Source organism: Apium graveolens, chromosome 10, assembly GCF_009905375.1.
Source record: "Apium graveolens cultivar Ventura chromosome 10, ASM990537v1, whole genome shotgun sequence".
NCBI classification, from domain to species: Eukaryota; Viridiplantae; Streptophyta; class Magnoliopsida; order Apiales; family Apiaceae; genus Apium; species Apium graveolens.
Window position 1 is genome coordinate 77749480 of NC_133656.1, and position 21453 is coordinate 77770932.

The 21453-nt window shown below is 35.8% G+C and overlaps 1 protein-coding gene and 1 non-coding gene across 2 annotated transcripts; both read left to right on the forward strand.

Moving 5' to 3' along the window:
• Positions 1-6377: 6377 nt before the first annotated feature.
• Positions 6378-19369, forward strand: LOC141690684 (replication protein A 70 kDa DNA-binding subunit D-like). Its single transcript, XM_074495460.1, has 8 exons — positions 6378-6612; positions 6709-6805; positions 6901-7022; positions 7132-7213; positions 7300-7435; positions 7532-7713; positions 18970-19090; positions 19169-19369. The coding sequence occupies exons 1-8, from the start codon at positions 6378-6380 to the stop codon at positions 19367-19369; spliced, it is 1176 nt and encodes a 391-aa protein (XP_074351561.1).
• On the forward strand, positions 16764-16870 carry LOC141694005 (small nucleolar RNA R71). The gene has a single exon (XR_012563338.1). It is a non-coding gene; the product is annotated as a small nucleolar RNA R71 (small nucleolar RNA).
• Positions 19370-21453: the final 2084 nt, after the last annotated feature.

The window sequence follows — 21453 nt, forward strand, 5'->3', positions numbered from 1 at the left end:
GGCATTATGCCCTTAGAGAAAATGCAGAGTCATCAATGCCACAGCAGCTTCGCTCAATGTTTGTGTTTATATTGAATAACTGTCCAGTAGCAAATCCAGCGAAATTATGGAGTGAAAACTGAAAACCTTTGTCTGAAGATATTTTGTATCTGATACGAAATAAATCTGGAAACCAAGATTTGAATCTCAATGATGTTGATCTGGAGAATTATGCGCTTGCAGGTATACCACAGTCATTCTAAACTAATAAAAAAGTGACACGTACAATTTGTCACTGGACATATGAAATTCTATATATTTCTGAATGTATTTCCTTAATCACACAATGCTCAGTATATATTTAAACTCTGTATTTTTATTTCATAATCACTAAATACAAGACCATCTCATTTTGACAATTTCTAATATACTTAGTACAAATTTTATCATTTTTTTACAGAGGTTGAAAAGCTACTTAATGGAATAGGAAAATCTTTGAAAAACTATCTAGATATGCCATTTCCAGAGGAAAGTTACATGCAATATTCTACTAACCGTTTGATCGAGGAAGAAACTGGGTATGACAAAAATCTTATGAAGGAAGAGCATGACAAATACTTTTCATGTTTAAATGCAGAGCAATTAGAAATCTATAATGATGTGCTACAATCAATAAATACGAGTAACAGACGCCTTTTTTTGTCTACGGTAGTAGTGGATGTGGTAAAACCTTTCTTTGGAACACACTATGTTGTCGCTTGCGCAGTGAAGGTAAAATAGTATTGCCCATTGCATCGTCTGGAATTGCTGCTACACTATTACCAGGAGGAAGAACATCACATTCCAGATTCCACATTCCTCTCAAATTAGATCGTTGTTCAGTAGCTGGCATTAAACATGGATCATATATTGCTGAATTAATAAAGAATACAAGTTTGGTCATATGGGATGAGGCACCAATGCAATATCACCATGCTTTTGAATGTGTAGATCGTTCCTTTCATGATATTATGGTTGCGGTTAATCCTCAGAAAAAATTTCAGCCATTTGGTGGTGTAACCATTTTATTTGGTGGTGATTTTCGCCAAATCTTACCAGTGATTCCTAAAGCTTCAATGGCTGAAGTAGTCAATGCGTCACTCAACCAATCTAAATTATGGATTTTTTGCAAAATTTTCTTGTTGCGGACTAATATGCGGCTTGGTCGTGGAAAAATAGAAGCAGAAAATCAGAGAATTGCTGAATTCAGTAAATGGGTTCTTAATGTAGGAGATGGCAAAATTGACAATATTCATCCAGAGAATATATTTTCAGATCCTGAGATATCGATTCCAAGCCAATTTCTTATTCATAATTTTACAGATTCTGTGAAGAGCATCGTTGATGTTACTTATCCGGATTTTGTAAATAAGTTCTCTTCAGAGTCTTATTTGAAGGAATGAGCAATTCTCACACCAACAAATGCAATTGTCGATCAAGTTAATTCTCAGGTGCTTTCTCTTATTCCAGGAACAACGTATACTTATCTTAGCCAAGATTCAATTGACGATGAATGTGATGGTATGGATAATGACTATGAATCTTCTTTCCCGGTAGAATATTTAAATTCTATTAATTTGCCATCTATTCCAAAGCATGAATTGAAATTAAAAGTTGGTGCAGTCGTGATGTTGATGTGAAATCTTAATCAAATTATGGGTCTGTGCAATGGTACACGAATGGTACTTACAAGATGCTTGAAAAATAGTGTAGAATGTACAATTTTAACTGGATCTCATGCTGGTACAAAACACCTCATCCCGAGAATTGAGATGGAGCCTACAGATACAGATTTCCCATTTGTATTCAAAAGAATTCAATTTCCTCTGCAGATTTGTTTTGCAATGACCATTAACAAAAGTCAAGGTCAGTCCTTAGATAAGGTTGGTTTATTTCTCCCAAGTCCTCCATTCTCACATGGCCATCTATATGTTGCAGTTTCTCGGGTTACGTCTCCAGAAGGATTACATGTGTTGATTGAAGGAGAAACTGGAAAATCCAGTCAATTTACTGCTAATGTTGTTTTTGACGAGGTCTTTTATAATCTCCCTGTTATTGACAATTAAACTTGAGTACTTTGGTAGTTTGTTCAATTTGAAACAATAATACCGTTACAAGTATCATTTTATTTTAAAGGTAATTTTTTAATTATCACTTAATATATAAGTACATGTTAGTCATTTAATTTACTAAAAATGAAAGCATATCGGTACATCCAAATTGCAGACTACATAATAATCACAAGTTAAGAAAAATTTCAAAACAAGAAAAAATGTTAAAATTACAAAGATCATGTTTATTAGTACTCACAATGTAATTTAAATATAAATTCAAACAAAATACAGTTACAAGTATTATTTTATTTTTAAAGTATTTTTTAATTATCAGTTAATGGCTTAGTATATGTTCGCCATTTAATTTACCAAGAAATGAAAAACAAATAGGTAAATTTGGATTAAAAATTAATTGATAATCACAATTTAAGAATCTTACTTAATAGTACTCGCCATTTAATTAACTTTAATTTGAGGCATACATAACTATTATTACCAACATCCAAGAGTAGTTTATATTCATCAATGAGATTATATAAGTAGCCAACTCAACCCTCTCATTTGATTTTTAACAAGGTGTATAAATAGCCAACTCAAACATCTCATTTGATTTTTGATGAGGTGTTTTATAATCTCCATGTTATTGACAATTAAACATCAGTACTTTGATGGTTTCTCTTAATTTCAAATAAAATGCAATTACATGTATTATTTTAAATTTAAAGGTATATTTATTATCAGTCAATAGCTTAGTACATCTTACTCATTTAATTTATAAAAAAATAATAACAATTTGGTAAATCCAAATTATAGATTAAATAATAATCACAAGTTAAGAAAAAGTTGAAAACAAGAGCAAATGTTAAAATTACAAAAAATCTTGTTTATTAGTACTCACTATTTAGTTTATATTGATTTGAAACCTGCACGCCAATTATTAACAACACCTGAGAGTAGATTATATTCATCAATAAGATCATATAAACAGAGCCAACTCATATGATTATATATGCTAATAATGTGGGCTATTGATCAGACCATTAATTAACCAATGTGGTATGCGGTAAAAATTGTACATATTACATGATATATTGACTAAATCATTTCATGTTATCTTATATATATATAACCATTGTATAACACGCTATGAGTAGAAAAAGTCTTAAACCGCCTACAATGCTCTGAGCCGTGCTCTGACTTAATGAATGGAGATATCTTATGAATCATATATCCAAAAATTGTGCAAATCAGTTGCAAGTTACCAGAATAACAAAATGAACCTATAATAAGAATGATGTAGCCGGCTTAGAGGGAATCTGTATAAGTATATAAAGAAGTACAAGTTGTACTTATCTCCACATTTTACAGAGCTAAAATATTAACTTAAATTGAACTATCTCTGTAACAACGTTCTGTCAACACATGGGTGAGGGAGTGAACTGAAATACTCGGTCCTTCAATTATATCATATTGATACTGAATATGAATACTCATTTGTGAGTTTCTATCATTTGTATTTGTAATATTAACATTTTGTAATCTTTTTAAACAGATGTTTTCCATCCTCTACGCGCACTTGATACATCAGACACTCTCTGGTAAATCAGAGTTCGCGTTTCTCGCATGTGGCATTCACTTGGTGATGGAGGAAATACTTTCATTGGTATGAATATGATATTCCTTGATAATGAGGTAAATATGACACATAATTACATAAAGAAAGCTACTTTAAAATGGGCTAAATGGACGTATTTTAAGAACTTTTATTTTAATTATTACTCTATGCAGGATTACCGTGTTCATGCTTTTGCACAAACATCAGTTTGGCATTGGTGGGAGAATACCATTCACGAGGGACACTGTTACGAGTTTATGAATTTCATGGCAGTGGAGGCGACAGGATCTTTTAGACCTGTATCCTCCGCTATCAGAATTGTGTTTACCCACATAACAACGGGCCATCAAATTGTCCAGCCTCCTGTGTTTATACCATTACACAAGTTTGAACTGAAGAGTGTTTCAGAATTATACGATTATGGGTATTCCATGGATCCCAACCAGACACCTGCATTCTCTCAAGGTTTGTGAATATTCGAGTATATATATTTATTTTGGTACTAATTAAGTTATGTTTTATAACATTTACTTATAATTCCATGTAGATGTCATTGGAATTGTGTCAAATATTGAGCCGATAAGAAACATCCAGACAAAGTACGGGCTAAAATCATGCCTTCGTTTCATGCTTGATGATTTAAGGTAACAATAGTACAATGTCTCCGTACAGTTTATACGTGACTATTTATTAGAACAGTAAAACAGGTGTAGCCCAAATTCAAGTAATATATTTTTAACAACATCATATTTTATACACAGGTGTTCTGTAAAGGTCTCTGTATGGGATGCTCAGATTGCTATTATACATCCACTAATAGGAGGCGGTTGATGAACCTACCATCTTGATTTTTGCAAGCTGCAAGTTATCTGTGTTTCATAGTAAAGTCCTTTAATCTAATAATCCATTTATTGTCTTAAATAAAATAGTGAAGTAATATAAGATACCATATACTCTACAATTTTTAATTTCATATGTTCCTCTTTATATTAAAAACAAATTTGATTTTAATTTCATATGTTCCTCTTTATATTAAAAACAAATTTGACACATTTTTTTCAGATACAGTTTCGATATCCTCTATTTCGTCTTCTAAGTTCTATATTAATCTTGCACATGATGCTGTTAACATTTTGAGAGAAAGGTATAGTTTCAATATCTATAACTTTTATAAACTCTGTTCTATATCAATTTTTACATTTTGATACAAGCTTGCTGCATTTTTTTTACAGAATTATCAACAATGAAGCATAGGACCTTTAAATTTGAGAAGAAAAGTCAAGTATTGGATTATTTGATTGAAGATTTTAATTTAAATAATTAAATTCATCTTTTTAAAAATATAATGTTAATATACTGTAATAATTCTGTATGAAAATTTTCGAATAAAAGTTTAAATCTTCAGTCAAACTATTGCAATTTATACAGAGGAACTTCATATTTGAGAATAAAATTATCAAGTATTGCACATCACATACATTGAAAAAAATGAATCTCATTCGTATTTTATCAGTACTGATATGTTAAAATGCTTTATTATCTCAATTAATTTTTATATTTTCTTAAACTTTAAAATTTATCATAATTTTTTGATTTTTTTATCTAGATATATTATTTAATTACGTATTAATAAAAATACGCATTCAGAAATTTTACTCATAAAAGAAGTTGCAGAAAATATATGTATAATTCATATCAAATTTGGACATGCACTGATCGTGGGAGCTCCATTTTATTTATATTTCAAACATTAAATCTTAATCGTATTTTATCAGTTTTAATAGAAAAAATGCTTTATTGTGTCAATTGTATAAGTATTTCTTTAAACATACATTTAAATATAATAAGATATATAATGTGATTAAGTGTAATTTTTGCCCAAATATTGGAAAAACTTAATAGATGTCCAAATATTTTTAAAATTAAAATGTATATCATTTTAAACAGTTCAAACTGATAGATATGTGTCACGTGCATTAAAGATGAATATTGGAAAAACTTAATTGATGTCCAAATATTTTCAAAATTAAAATGTATATCATTTTAAACAGTTGAAACTGATAGATATGTGTCACGTACATTAAAGATGATATCACCTCCATCATTCAAGGTACGTGCTTTCAGTTCTCTATCATATATGCAAGTCCTCAGAAGAACGGTTAAACTGTATTGAAGCAAAACTGGTTTTTAAATATGTAAGTCTCCTTAATGTTCTTTCAGTCTTAATCATCATCATCATCATTTATTCAATTCATAACAACATGTCTAAGTTGACAGTATAGCCTAACTTGAACACGTTTTTAATATTCATTGATTTTATTACAGATTACATTGAGAAAATGTTTGATCCACTGTCTTCACTTGATACGTCACGTACATCTTGGAGAATAAAGGTTCGGATAACAAGAATGTCGCATCACTATCAACATCAGCAGATTCCAAAGAACCGCTTAAGGGTTATAATCTAATATTATTGGATGAAGATGTAAGTACATTTACTCCATTCTCAGGATATCATCAATAACTTAAGTCATTGCCCTTATATTTCTTTTCAATACATTTATAAGTGTATTTTTTGCTATAACTTATTTACATTTTAAGTTATAAACTAATGACATAAAGGCTTTACACAGAATTGTCACATACATGCATTTGTTTACACGAGCAAGTGGAATTCTATATCGAAAGACATGGTGGAAGGAGGTCTTTACATATTTTCCAATTTCTACACTAAGGAGGCTATGGGTACTTTAAGGCCTAAAAGTTCTGAGTATATTATAAATTTCTCAAACTCGACTACAGTTCAGAAAATTGATCAAGATGACTTCATGATACCAAATCATAAGTTCGAGTTTGTTGATCTAAGTGAATTGTTTGCTCTGGTGTCTGGATATGAAAATGTTAAAAAACCAAAATTATCCATAGGTTAGATATTTATGTATAAATACTCCATTATTTGAAGAAGTGTAACAATTTTTATACGAAGATAAGATTAATATATATGTTTTATTCTATGCACAGACATAATTGGTGTACTAGAGGATTTCGAAAATGTCAAAACCATTGAGACCAAGTTTGGGAATAGGCAGATCACAAAGTTCAGAATTACAGATGGAAGGTACTCTCTTGCATTTCCCGCATGTAACCACTTTATTTTAATTATGTACAATTTTTTATTACGTTACTTATTACATTTTGACATCACATGAAAAGGTACTCTAATAAGGTTAGTGTATGGGGAGATCTTGCTGCGACCACTGACGAAATGTATGCGAAAATTAAGGATCGTCCTATTATTACAATTGTTACGAGTACAAAGTTGCAGATCTGGGAGAGTATGTGGGATTATAGATTTATAGTCTAATAGAGTGCATTACTTTGTCATATTTTTTTGCTATTTGTTTGAATACTAATGGCTTTATTGTTTTTGAAAACATTCTTAAGGCTCTGTTCAGATAAGTACTCTTCCATCTTCCAAAATTTATCTAAATCTGGAAAATGATTTTGTGAAAGAGATGAGGAACCGGTAATATAATTTATCTATTATATGGTAATCTATTATATAAGTTAGTATTTACGATTTACTAACTTCACTAATTAACGTCTTTTAAGAATTGAGGAAGAAGGATACAAAAGTACTCCCGAAAATATCATTCCTTCTCTTGTTGAAACTTCATGCACCCCTATCATTATACAAACTATAACACTGAAGGAACTTATCGAGAAGAATACTGCAGCTGATTTGAAGGTGTTACAAGTTAACCTTGACAAATGATAATAGTAATATATGCAATAAATTAGATCAATAATTTTAATAACTCTAATGTTTTGGTTTGGTATGCAGAAAACCTTTCTTTGTCGAGTAAAAGTGTCAAGTGTGGAAGAGGAACAGAATTGGTGGTACCTTGGTTGCACCAAATGCTACGGAGAAGCTATAAAACCTGAAGGAAAATACAAGTGTTCGAATTGTGCACATGTTATGCCAGTTCCTGAAAAAAAAAGTAATCTCCTATCCTGCAATCTAAGGTTTGGATAATGTGACTCAAACTACAGACTCATAGGTGTTAGGGTAAAAACACGCGCTAATAACACATGCAAGTATACGCGTTCGGAAGTAATATAGAATACTTTCTAGTTCGTTCCCACAGAGACTCAGACTATATATGTTCAATTAAACTCACTCACCAATGTATGATTACTTCTCAATGTTAAGACAATAACACTTAGATTTGATTAACTAATTATTAACTACAATTAACTATGAGAATTAAACACTTAATTAACACTTCAATTAACAATATTAAAACACTCATGAGATCATAACTTCATTACTACTTCCTTTAATAGCTATTGTTCTTACCCTTAGCATGCAACAGTGATGATATTAATCGAATAACACGAAACTGATAAAAGCCAACTTTCATTGTACTAATACCATTCTACAAAGCATCCACAATTAAGATAGAAGTTGAATAGGCATCAATTATGTTGAGTCCCTATATGTCTATAGAAATTGACAACATAACGATTTAAGCACAAGTTATTCCTTTTGATTACACAGGGCGAATAAAACGGTTAGAGTTACTCACTAACCATGCGTACTCTTACATGAACCTATACTAGCATGGTAAGTTCTAAATCTCAAGATCCATCGTCGCTTCACAAGAGATTAACACCCTATCTTATATATTTGCGACGCACATAAGATGAATACGCACAACCAATACTAGATATCATACAATCATCACACACTAAGGTATTAAACAACTAACTAAAGAATTCCATAGTAATTCCGTTACGACCCCATGATCACGATTAGCCCATGATATTACTCATCGTCATCATGGGTTCATATGAAAACATGATAATAACATACGAGAATAATAACTAAAACTACTTATATTAAACCAGAGTATGTCACAAGAGTAAATAGGTTCAAAGTAAAGAAAACTAGCATCCAACGATACAACAAAAATAAAGAATCACAAGAAAATATGTTTCATCTTCGTTGCAGTGTGCTAAAACGGTCTTCTTCCTTATCTCCTTGCTCTTCGATTAATACTACGATCTAACCTTTGTGAAACGTCTCTGAAATCTACTTATATAGGAGTCCCATAAAGCCCAGCTAACTCAGAAGTTGGAAGTCAAACAGAAATAGGAGTCTAAAATATTAATTCTAAAATCTGTCACTGTGCGGCCGCTCAGCATTCCTGAGCGGGCGCTCAGCTTCCTGAGCGGTCGCTCAGCAGAGCTGAGCGGACGCTCAGCCCCCTACTGGAAACTGATATGTTTTTCTCCTGTTTCTTCGCTGTAATCTGCTCCTATCTTCCCACTTGCAATGCTAAACACATGCCAAGGCTTATTATTGATGAAATCTCTCCCGAAATGCAACCAATACCCTGAAATGCACAAATACTAGAAAAATGCATCAAATACACAAAATACTTGATTTCAAGACACCAATTTAAGCTATTATAAGACGTTCTAAGTGGTATAAAATGCCACTTATCACACCCCCCAAACTTAAATCGATGATTGGCCTCAAGCGTCACAGACTCAAAAACAAAATGAAAACATGCATGAATGCAATCTATATGAAATGCAACGATCCCCCTTACTACGACCAAACCAACCAACTTACGACATCTCAACAAATGCAATTAGGTGAATAAAGATCAATCAAATCATGCAAACTAACATACAACCAAAAACGTGGTGTGTGCAGATGCTTAACAGATATGCTTCGAAACTAGATCAATTATCATAACTCAACTATCCTCAAGGCAATCGCATGATTATACGAAGAATAAAATTCCAGGCATAAAATGACTTATAACACTTCAAGATTTCTGGAGCTTATTACGGAATCATGCTTTTTATTTATAACAACAAATGCTTATTTGACCGTGCAATGAGTGAGGTCCACAAAAGACTTATGCAATGGCATCCATGTAGCGAGCGTTAGGTTAGCGGATCCCAGACTATAAAAGCCTTAGGTCACTAGGCACAAAGTCCCCTAAGAAATTAATAACTCGAATACCAAAGAGCCCACTCGTGATCAATTATGCATTAACTCTCTTTTTTTTTCTTTTTCTTTTCTTTTTTCTATTCTATTTTTTTTTCAAAATTTCTGAGCAAGTGCGTTTCGCTCCCTCTTGCTCAACCCTAGACTACTCGCATAAAAATACAAGCTGGCTACTAGCCATTTGACGCCTAGCCACAATTAGCAATGAATTCCATTTTTCACTCCATTCTTTTTCTTTTCATGCCTTTTATCACTAAGAACCTATTATAAAATTTTAAGCATAATCAATAGATTAACCTTGAAAACCATCAAACCATAACAACAATCTAGTCCTTAAGTATTCTCTAAGACTTAGTGAAATTACAAATGTTTCTAGCATGCATATCAACCTACACAACTCAACATCACTTTAACGCTATCACTACACTCGCATCAATCATCACAAATTAATTGATAAATCAGCGCAAAAGGGATCATGGTATATGCATGAGCTACATGACATGATAAATAAAGCTATAAATAAAAAAAACTATATGACAAAAAATATGCAACTATATGAACTAAACTATCATGAATATGCAACTATATGACACACACAAAATATTCCTTAACTACCACCCCCAAACTTAAAATCTTCACTGTCCCCAATGAAGGTAGTAGAAAGGAACACAGGGTATACCTACTCGGAGAGATCATCATCATCATCACCCTCGGAGGGTGGTGTATCAAGAGGCGGATATGCAGAGTCCTCACCAAAAACTGGCCACTGGATGTCAGCTCCAAGGCCTCGAAAAGCAGTCCCAAGTGCAAGGGTGAGCTCCTGAGCAAACCTACACTATGTCTCGTACATAGCATCCATCCTCCTCGACAGCCTCCTATACTGGGCATCAGCCATCCCAGCACCCTCTTGAGCTCTAGAAGAACCAGCCTCATCTTGCCTTGGCCTCGCCATGGTAGCACCTCGTGCTGGATGCCCTCCTGGAAGACGATAACCCAGCCCATGCTCCTCAGGCTCACCACCGGTCCACTCCTGCATCGCATGTAGAGTCCCGAAGTCAATAGGAGCGGCCGGCAACTGCAACTGCTCATGAGACGACCACTGAACTCCCACTGCTCGGCAAAGCTTTGTAACCGTGGATGCATAAGGGATGTTCATGTGCTTAGCTCCCCTCAAAAACTTCAGAATTCCTTGGTAGATGAACTCACCAAGGTCCATATAGTACTCCTCAATCAAAATTCCCCATAACAACTGTGCTCTCTCAACTGTGACCTCATGTGCATGTGAAGTAGGCAGAATATTAGCGCAAATAAAAGCATTCCATGCACGGGCATACCTGTTCATCGCAATCGCCGGAAAATGGCGATACTCGTTAGTCCCAGTCTTGAAAGTCCAAACTGTGCCCGACCTACAGAGAGTAGCACAAATCAAATTCAAGTCAAAATCTTCAGCAGTCTTCTCGTTCCAATTCTCCTCCGTGGGCTTCCTCTGTCGCTGCCCAATCACACGGTGAATCGCCGCAGGGTGATAATCCACCGTCATCCCCCGAACAACAGAATATCCATTCTTCTCAGCCTTCGCGTTCGCATAGAACTCGCGAACCACGCTCATCGGAACTGCATCAGGAGACTCATAGAAAGCAATCCAACTCTTCTCAGCAATCATAGGCAACAACTCACCATCCCTCCACGATGGTAAGAACCTCCTCTCCTTCAAAATCGGCTTACCCAGAAGCCTAGTATACTCCTCCTCAGCAACCCTATCATTCAAACGAGGCCTCGCAGCAGTACCCCTCGAAGAATCAACAGTAGGGATAGTGCTGCTACTATCAATAGTCCTGGATCTCTTGGGTGCCATCGAAATTGAGAAAAAGTGTTCAAGATTTGTGTTTTTGGGTTTGAGAGAGAGTTTAAGGTTTGAAAGTGTATGGGGAGTATATGGAATAGGTGTATGGGTAGGGATTAGGGTAAAATTTGATTTGGAGTGAGTTTGAGGGTTAAAAACATGGGATAATGGGGAAATAGGTCGTGGGTAATGGGCTGTGATTTGTTTTTTTATTTTTCAGATTTTTTTGGATTTTTATTGGGCTTAAAAAAATTTCTCCCAGTCGGCCCTGAGCGGTCGCTCAGCAAAGCTGAGCGGGCGCTCAACAGAGCGGAGCGGGCGCTCTGGGGTCTTCTGGAATTTTTTTTTCTTTGCCCTATTTTTCTGATTTTTTTGTGGTTTTGGATAGGTTATTATCTTCTAAGGGTTCTTGTAACAACAAATCATGGGTTGCCTCCCAAAAAGCGCTTCTTTTTCGTCATTAGCTTGACGTAGCGTACCTTATTCAAGTTGACAATAAAACGACACTAACCACTTCCCGGTTTGCTGTGTCCCCATAGTAGTGCTTCAAACGCTGACCATTAACCTTGAATGCTTGGTCCAGATCATTCTCAAAAATCTCCACCGCTCCATGTGGAAACACAGTTTTGACAATAAAAGGTCCAGACCACCTTGATTTCAACTTCCCAAGAAAAAGTCGGAGACGAGAGTTGAATAAAAGAACTTGCTGCCCCGGCACAAATAACTTAGGATGAAGCTTCCTGTCGTGCCACCTTTTCACTTTTTCCTTGTATATTTTGTTGTTCTCGTACGCTTGGAGTCGAAATTCATCAAGTTCATTAAGCTGAAGCATTCGCTTCTTTCCAGCTGCATCTAGATCCAGGTTCAACTTCTTCAACGCCCAATAGGCCTTATGCTCAAGCTCCGCAGGTAAATGACATCACTTACCATACATAAGTTGAAACGGGGACATCCCAAGTGGAGTCTTATATGCTGTTCTATAAGCTCAAACAGCTTCATCGAGCTTTAACGACCAATCCTTCCTTGACGGACAAACAACCTTCTCTAAAATGCGCTTGATCTCTCTGTTAGACACTTCCGCTTGACCATTTGTTTGCGGATGATAGGCAGTAGCAACACGATGATTCACATTGCAGCGCTGCATCATTGAAGTAAACTTACGGTACCCTTCATCACTTATGATTACTCGTGGCATTCCAAACCTTGTGAAAATCTGCTTATGAAGAAAATTCAACACTGCCTTTGCATCATTCGTCAGTAGAGCTTTGACTTCTACCCATTTGGAGACATAATCGACTGCCAGCAAGATGTACTGATTATTGCAGGACGAGACAAAAGGCCCCATGAAATTGATTCCCCAAACATCAAAGACCTCAACTTTAAGCATCACATTTAACAACATCTCATCCTTTCTCGTAAGATTTTCCACTCTTTGGCAATGATCACACCTTAAAACGAACTGATGAGCATCCTTAAACAAAGTAGGCCAGAAAAAACATGCTTGCAGAATACGAGCTGCCGTTTTCTCACCACCATAATGTCCACCATAAACTGTGGAGTGGCAGTCTCGTAATATCCCTTCCGTCTCATAGAATGGGATACATCTCTTGATGATCTGGTCAGCTCCCTGTCTAAACAAATATGGTTCATCCCACATATACCACTTCACCTCATGCAGAAACTTCTTCTTTTGAGCTGTGGTCAAATTAGGAGGCATTATATTGCTGACAAGATAATTCACAATATCCGCGAACCATGGATCTTCCTCCTGAACTGCGAACAACTGCTCATCCGGAAAAGATTCATTGATCAATGTCTTATCATGTGAAGTAGACTCGGGATTCTCCAATCTAGAGAGATGGTCAGCTACTTGATTCTCAGTACCTTTTCGATCCTTGATCTTTAACTCAAATTCTTTTAGCAAGAGCACCCAACGAATAAGTCTAGGCTTCGAATCCTTCTTGGAAACCAAATAGAGAATGGCCGCATGATCAGTGAACACTCTCACCTTTGTCCCAAACAAATAAGATCGAAATTTTTCGAAACCAAATACTATAGCCAAGAGCTCTTTCTCAGTAGTGGTGTAGTTCATTTGGGCCCCATTTAAGGTCTTGCTAGCATAGTAGACCACATGAAAGAGATTATTCTTGCGCTGCCCAAGAACTGCGCCCACCGCATAATCACTCGCATCACACATCATCTCAAAAGGCTCTGTCCAATCAGGTGCTGTAATAACTGGTGCAGTTATCAAACTCTTCTTGAGAGTCTCGAATGCCGTCAAGCAGTCATCATCAAATTTAAAAGGCACGTCCTTCTCAAGCAAGTTGCACAACGACTTAGATATCTTCAAAAAGTCCTTTATGAAATGCCGATAAAAACCCGCATGACCAAGAAAACTACGGATTCCTTTCACAGAAATAGGTGGTGAAAGATTTTCAATGACTCCCACCTTGGCTTTGTCCACCTCAATACCCTTGCTAGAGACCTTATGCCCAAGAATAATGCCTTCACGCACCATAAAATGACATTTTTCCCAATTGAGCACCAAATTAGTTTCTACACACCTTTTGAGTACTGCACGAAGATTATTCAAACATTCATCATACGAATGTCCAAAGATGGAGAAGTCGTCCATGAACACCTCGACATTATTTCCAATCATGTCAGAGAATATAGCCATCATACATCTCTGAAAAGTGGCCTGTGCGCCACATAACCCAAACGAAACTTTATGAAAAGCAAATGTGCCAAATGGACAAGTCAAGGTAGTCTTTTATTGATCCTCTGGTGTAATACAGATCTGATTATACCCCGAATAGCCATCCAGAAGACAATAATACTCATGCCCAGCCAACCTGTCAAGCATCTGATCAATAAACGGAAGAGGGAAGTGATCCTTCCTCGTGGCCTTGTTCAACTTTCTGTAATCCATGCATACCCTCCATCCTGTGACTGTTCTCGTGGGGATGAGCTCGTTCTTCTCATTTGCTACCACAGTGATACCTCCTTTCTTAGGTACACATTGCACGGGGCTCAACCAAGAACTGTCAGAAATAGGATAAATGATTCCTGCATCCAGCCACTTCAGAATTTCTTTCTTCACCACTTCTTTCATGATAGGATTAAGTCTGCGCTGTTGCTCAACAGTCGGCTTACTACCCTCTTCTAGCGGAATCTTATGCATGCAGTATGAAGGGCTGATCCCTTTGATGTATGCTATAGTCCATCCGATAGCCGATTTGAATTCGCTCAAGATCCTTAAGAGCTTGTCCTCCTCACTACCTGAAAGGTCAGATGCAATAATAATAGGTAAAGTAGATGCATCACCTAAAAAAGCATACCTCAAGTGTTCAGGCAATGGTTTAAGCTCCAAGGTAGGTGCTTCCTCAATAGATGGTTTGAGCTTTCCTTCAGCATTTTTGAGGTCAGAAGTACCAAGAGATTCAAATGACATGTCTAGCTTTCACCTCCAGGGAGAAGCATTTAGATATTGTAGTTGCTCATTGCCATCCTCATCATCACTGTCAAAATCCCCCACTAAGGCTTTCTCTAATGCATCAGTCATTAGCATATGATCAAGTTCTGACGTAACCGCAGAATCAATCAAATCCACTTTTAAGCACTCCTCATCTTCTGTAGGGAATTTCATTGCTTTGAATACATTGAATGTCACATCCTGATCCTGCACCCGCATAGTAAGTTCACCTTTCTGCACATCTATCAAGGTACGACCTGTAGCCAAGAAAGGTCTTCCTAAGATTATAGGAATCTTCTTATTTTCCTCGAAATCCAGAATAACAAAGTCTGCAGGAAAGAAGAGCTTATCCACCTTTACTAGCACATCCTCCACTATGCCTCGTGGGTAAGTAATAGAACGATCAGCCAATTGCAGAGACATGTAGGTGGGCTTTGGATCAGGCAAATTCAACTTTTTAAAGATCGACAACGGCATCAGATTGATGCTTGCTCCCAAATCACAAAGGCACTTGTCAAAAGACAACTTGCCAATGGTACAAGGAATGGTGAAGCTACCTGGATCTTTAAGCTTTGTAGGTAACTTTTATTGCAGCACATCACTGCATTCTTCCATTAGAGAAATGGTCTCAAGGTCATCCAGTTTCACCTTCCTTGAAAGAATACTCTTCATAAATTTTGCATAACTAGGCATTTGCTCCAGAGCCTCAGCGAAAGTTATATTGATGTGAAGTTTCTTGAACACCTCCAGAAACTTACCGAACTGCTTATCCAGCTTTTGTTGTTATAACCTCTTAGGGAAAGGTGGTGGATGATAGAGCTGTTTCTCCCCCTGTATTACCCTCAGGCATAGTGTGTTCAACAGTAGTCTTCCTTGGTTCCGCCGCTTTCTCCTTTTGCTTAGCTTCTTCATCACCAACTTCAGCTTCTCCTTCTTTTGCTTTTTCAGCATCAACAACTTTTCCAGACCTTAAGGTAATAACCTTGACTTGCTCTTTAGCTTCCTTCCTACCTGGCACTTCAGTATCACTGGGAAGTGTGCCAGGTTGACAATTGAGCACTGCATTGGCTATTTGACCGATTTAATTTTCCAAGGTCTTGATAAAAACCGCCTAACTCTTGCACAACAGCTTAAGTTCCTCAAAATTAGCACTAGAGGGTGGAGCTGCACCTCCTTGTTGAGGATATGATTGCCTTTGAGCATAATGCTGTGGTTGCTGGAATCCAGGTGGATTGAACCGTTTACTTACGCCTTGCTGATATGGTTGCTGAATAGCATTCTGATTATTACTCCAGCTGAAATTTGGATGATTTCTGTTGTTAGGATGATACGTAGCTGGCACAGGCTGCTGCTGTCAATGATAATTGTTCACATACTGCACAGATTCATTAACAAGAGAACACTGATCCGTATCATGAGAACCTGAACAAAGCTCACATACCATAGCTATCTGATTGACCCCATAGGTGGCTAGAGAGTCGACCTTCATAGACAGCGCTTGGAGCTGCGCTGTAATAGCTGTAGTTGCATCGACTTCCAGAATACCTGCTACCTTCACATGCATCATCCTTTAAGTTGGGTTTTGATGCTCATTTGTAGCCATAGTCTCAATAAGATTATAAGCCTCAGTATAGCTTTTGGCCCACAAGGCGCCTCCAGCTGCTGCATCGAGCACGGACCGAGATTGGGCCCCCAAACCATTATAGAAACCAATGATCACCATCCAATCAGGCATTCCATGATGTGGACACTTTCTCAACATTTCCTTGTAGCGCTCCCAAGCTTCGCACATAGATTCTGTAAGTTGCTGCGCAAATTGAGTAAGAGCACTCCTCATAGCAGCAGTCTTCGCCATTGGATAAAACTTCACCAGAAACTTTTGCGCAAGATCTTATAGACCCAGCTGGTTCAGAATGTAACCAGTCCTTAGCTGTATCCCTCAGTGAGAATGGGAAAAGCCTCAGCTTGATAGCCTCATCAGTCACACCATTATATTTGAAAGTACTACATATCTCGGCAAAATTCCTTATGTGCATGTTGGGGTCTTCAGTCGCAGCACCTCCGAAAGAAACAGAATTTTGCACCATCTGAATAGTGCCCGGCTTGATTTCAAAGTTATTGGCCTCAATAGCCGGGTGCATGATGCTAGACTGAATGTCATCAATTTTGGGTCGAGAAAAGTCCATAAGAGCTGGATCTGCCGGAACTAAACGATCACCCATGGTTAATGGTTCTTTCTGCTCACTTCCTGAATCCGAATCTTCAAAATCTATCTTCTCCGGAATATCAAGAACTTCGTCTGTCTCCTCAGCCATATCTAAAGTCCTTTTGCGAGTGCGAGAACGAGTTTACATAAACGCTCGCTAAAGTACCTGAAACACAACCAGAAACAATAACACGTCTTAATCACTGAGTCCTAATGACCAATGATGGTAAGTACATAAACTAAACAAATACGCCGAGTCCCCGGCAGCGGCGCCAAAAACTTGTTAAGGCGAAAATATGCGCTAATAACACACGCAAGTATATGCGTTCGCAAGTAATATAGAATACTTTCTAGTTCATTCCTACAGAGACTCAGACTAATTATGTTCAATTAAACTCACTCACCAATGTATGATTACTTCTCAATGTAAGACAATAACACTTAAATTTGATTAACTAATTATTAACTACACTTAACTATGAGAATTAAACACTTAATTAACACATAAATTAACAATATTAAAACACTCATGAGATCACAACTTCATTACTACTTCCTTCAATAGCTATTGTTCTTACCCTTAGCATGCAACAGTGGTGATATTAATCGAATAACACGAAACTGATAAAAGTCAACTTTCATTGTACTAATACCATTCTACCAAGCATCCACAATTAAGATAGAAGTTGAATATGCATCAATTATTTTGAGTCCCTATATGTCTACAGAAATTGACAACATAACGATTTAAGCACAAGTTATTCCTTTTGATTACACAGGGCGAATAAAACGGTTAGAGTTACTCACTAACCATGCATACTCTTACATGAACCTATGCTAGCATAGCAAGTTCTAAATCTCAAGATCCACCGTCGCTTCACAAGAGATTAACACCCTATCTTATATGTTCGCGACACACATAAGACGAATACGCACAACCAATACTAGATATCATACAATCATCACACACTAAGGTATTAAACAACTAACTAAAGAATTCCATAGTAATTCCGTTACGACCCCATGATCATGATTAGCCCATGATAGCACTCATCGTCATCATGGGTTCATATGAAAACATGATAATAACACACGAGAATAATAACTAAAACTACTTATATTAAACCAAAGTATGTCACAAGAGTAAATAGGTTCAAAGTAAAGAAAACTAGCATCCAACGATATAACAAAAATAAAGAATCACAAGAAAATATGCTTCCTCTTCGTTGCGGTGTGCTAAAACGGTCTTCTTCCTTATCTCCTTGCTCTTCGATTAATTCTACGATCCAACCTTTGTGAAACGTCTCTGAAATCTACTTATATAGGAGTCCCATAAAGCCCAACTAACTCAGAAGTTGGAAGTCAAACAGAAATAGGAGTCTAAAATATTAATTCTGAAAATCCGTCCCTGCGCGGCCGCTCAGCATTCCTGAGCGGGCGCTCAGCAGAGCTGAGCGGGCGCTCAGCCCCCTACTGGAAACTGATCTGTTTTTCTCCCGTTTCTTTGCTGCAATCTGCTCCTATCTTCCCACTTGCAATGCTAAACACATGCCAAGGCTTATTATTTATTAAATCTCTCCCGAAATGCACAAACACTTGAAAAATGCATCAAATACACAAAATACTTGATTTCAAGACACCAATTCAAGCTATTATAAGACGTTCTAAGTGGTATAAAATGTCACTTATCAATAGGACCTACACATTTCATTTATTCTTGAATGATGACACAGATTCAAGTTAGTAGTACTTGTCGGCGATGACACTGAAGCATTGAACTTTATTTTTCTTGACAAATGTGTCAAGAGGATTGTTGGTCAGACAGCCACTAAGATGATTGTTGATCATCCAAAGGTATATATGGGTTTAATAAATTTAAATAGTATTTTAATGACACGGTTTATACTTACAATAAATTATATTATTTTGTAGGTTGATACTCAAACTGGATATCCTAAAAAGCTAAAGGATATTGCAGGAATGGAGCTTACATTGAGTATACTGATAAACGATGATAATGTATCGTTGAAGAGTCAAATTTTTGAAGCAGTTGATGTATGTTACAAGATTTCCGAATTATCATCACCATCAGGAGCCAAACATCCTGCATCTTCTGTTTCAACCTTCACATAAGTAAAAATCTAATATATCTTTAGTTTTTCGCAATACTATTTTCAGAAAATATAAGTTATAAATTTATTATTCTTACTTAGAGTTAGTTTAGGGATTACCTCTAATTGGTTTACTACATGACAGAGTGTCCTAGATTTATCAAGTTGTGGAGAAACTCCAGGAACTGGAAAATCAAGCACCAAAGGAAAATCAAACAGCAAGAAAATTAAAACGGTACAATATATTCATAAAAAACAGTTAGCCTTAAATTGTTTTAATTTTCTTTTTTAAGTTTTAATTTTAAATTAAATGTAGGTTATTATTCTTATGTATATGTATATATAATCATATTTGTATGTTTGTTCATCTATATACTTGATTTTGAATTTAGTTGTTAATTTTTAAAAATTTCAGGAAAAATGAATCAAGGTATGCAAGTGAGCTCAGGAACTCCTTTGAAGATTTTTTAATGCTCACAATTGCTTGCTATTTGAATAGATCATTTTACAGTCTTTTATGTTCTTAAGCAACTTTTAAATTCAGTTTCAGACTCCTTCTTCTGTTATATTTAAACTCCTATTTGAACTCCTAATGGTCACAATATGTGATTTGGTTTCAATTATGTTAGTATCTTTTAGTTACTTCAATGTCGTATATTACATCTATATTTATTTTTCGGAACATGTCACTGAATTGGACATTCCCAGTAACCTGCATTCATAACATAAAGTAAGGTCCAATAAATACATATTGATCATCTAGCAATATATCTTATACATACCAATATATACAATAAAAGAGGAGGTGAGACTGAGGCTTGTGTGTTTTGTGCGGGGACTTATTGTAATAGTACGTGAATCCTTTCAGAGGAGGTGTGGCAGGGGTACTCTTTCATTTCTGCTACTCTACCAGAGGAGGTTGGTCCTTTTAGTGCGAGGAAAGCTGAGAGTGAATCCTGATTCAAAGTTCATATATCTTGATATTGTCCGGACAAATGTGATATTTTGTTTAGTTTAAAACATGAACCCTTGTCTAATATGATTCAATTATATTTGTGCAAGACACACTTTCTATACAGCTTTACTGATCAAGGCACTCTGATCTCACAACTCTTTCCTCTACTTTTTCCTTTTTTATGCCTTCGTCGTTAACACCAAGCGGCACTTTCCCTCCTGCTATATTACTAGAGGCAGAACTTTCACTCTCCTGTAACCATTTACAGCAATTCAAATGCATAAAGTTGCCCGACATCCAGTGATTTCTTTAAAAACTACTCTTCTACAAGCAATATACAGAACAGGTCAATGGGCAATTACCATTACTTAATAATTAAATAATTAAATAATACAAACTATAGTGTAAACTTACCCTTATAGATCTCGGAGCTCTAGGTATAACAGGGATCTGGTACCCATAAAACCCATATTCTTGTCTCACAACCATGTATTAAGCATGCATACTACTAAGAAACTTCCAAATGCAATGGTGCGGTGTTCCAAAACTACAAACATATCAATCAACTAATCAGTTACATTCATGTTATTTACTATAAATTTTGTATATTTTTGGGAGTATATGCCCAATTAAGGTAGAGATGCCTAAATATTGTCAGTTGTATATGTATGATACTGAAAACGAAATGATACTGAAACTGTAATATAATATCATTCATTTGATTTCCGAAAAATCCATCCTTTTACTGAATCCTCTTTGTCAATGTCATAACTAATTATATATGATTTGTAAGTATATATTGTTAAAGAAAAAGATGTAAAATATATAAAAAAAAAATCCGTGTGCGTAGCACGGGAAAATTACTAGTCTATATTTGAATATTGGATAGTAAATATATTTTTATTCTTTTATTTTCTTTCATTATTTTTAAATTTTGCATATTAGATTAATTTTTACTTAAAAAAGTTATGTATAAATTTATTTATTATTTATAAAAAAATCAGTGTACAATTGTTTGTTCATTTAGCATTAGTTTTGTATATCCAAACAAAACAATTATAGTATTATTTATGTTACTTAAAAATTATACATGATTTGTTTACTAAACTAAAAGTTGCTATTTAATACAAATTGTTTTCTTTATAAAATTA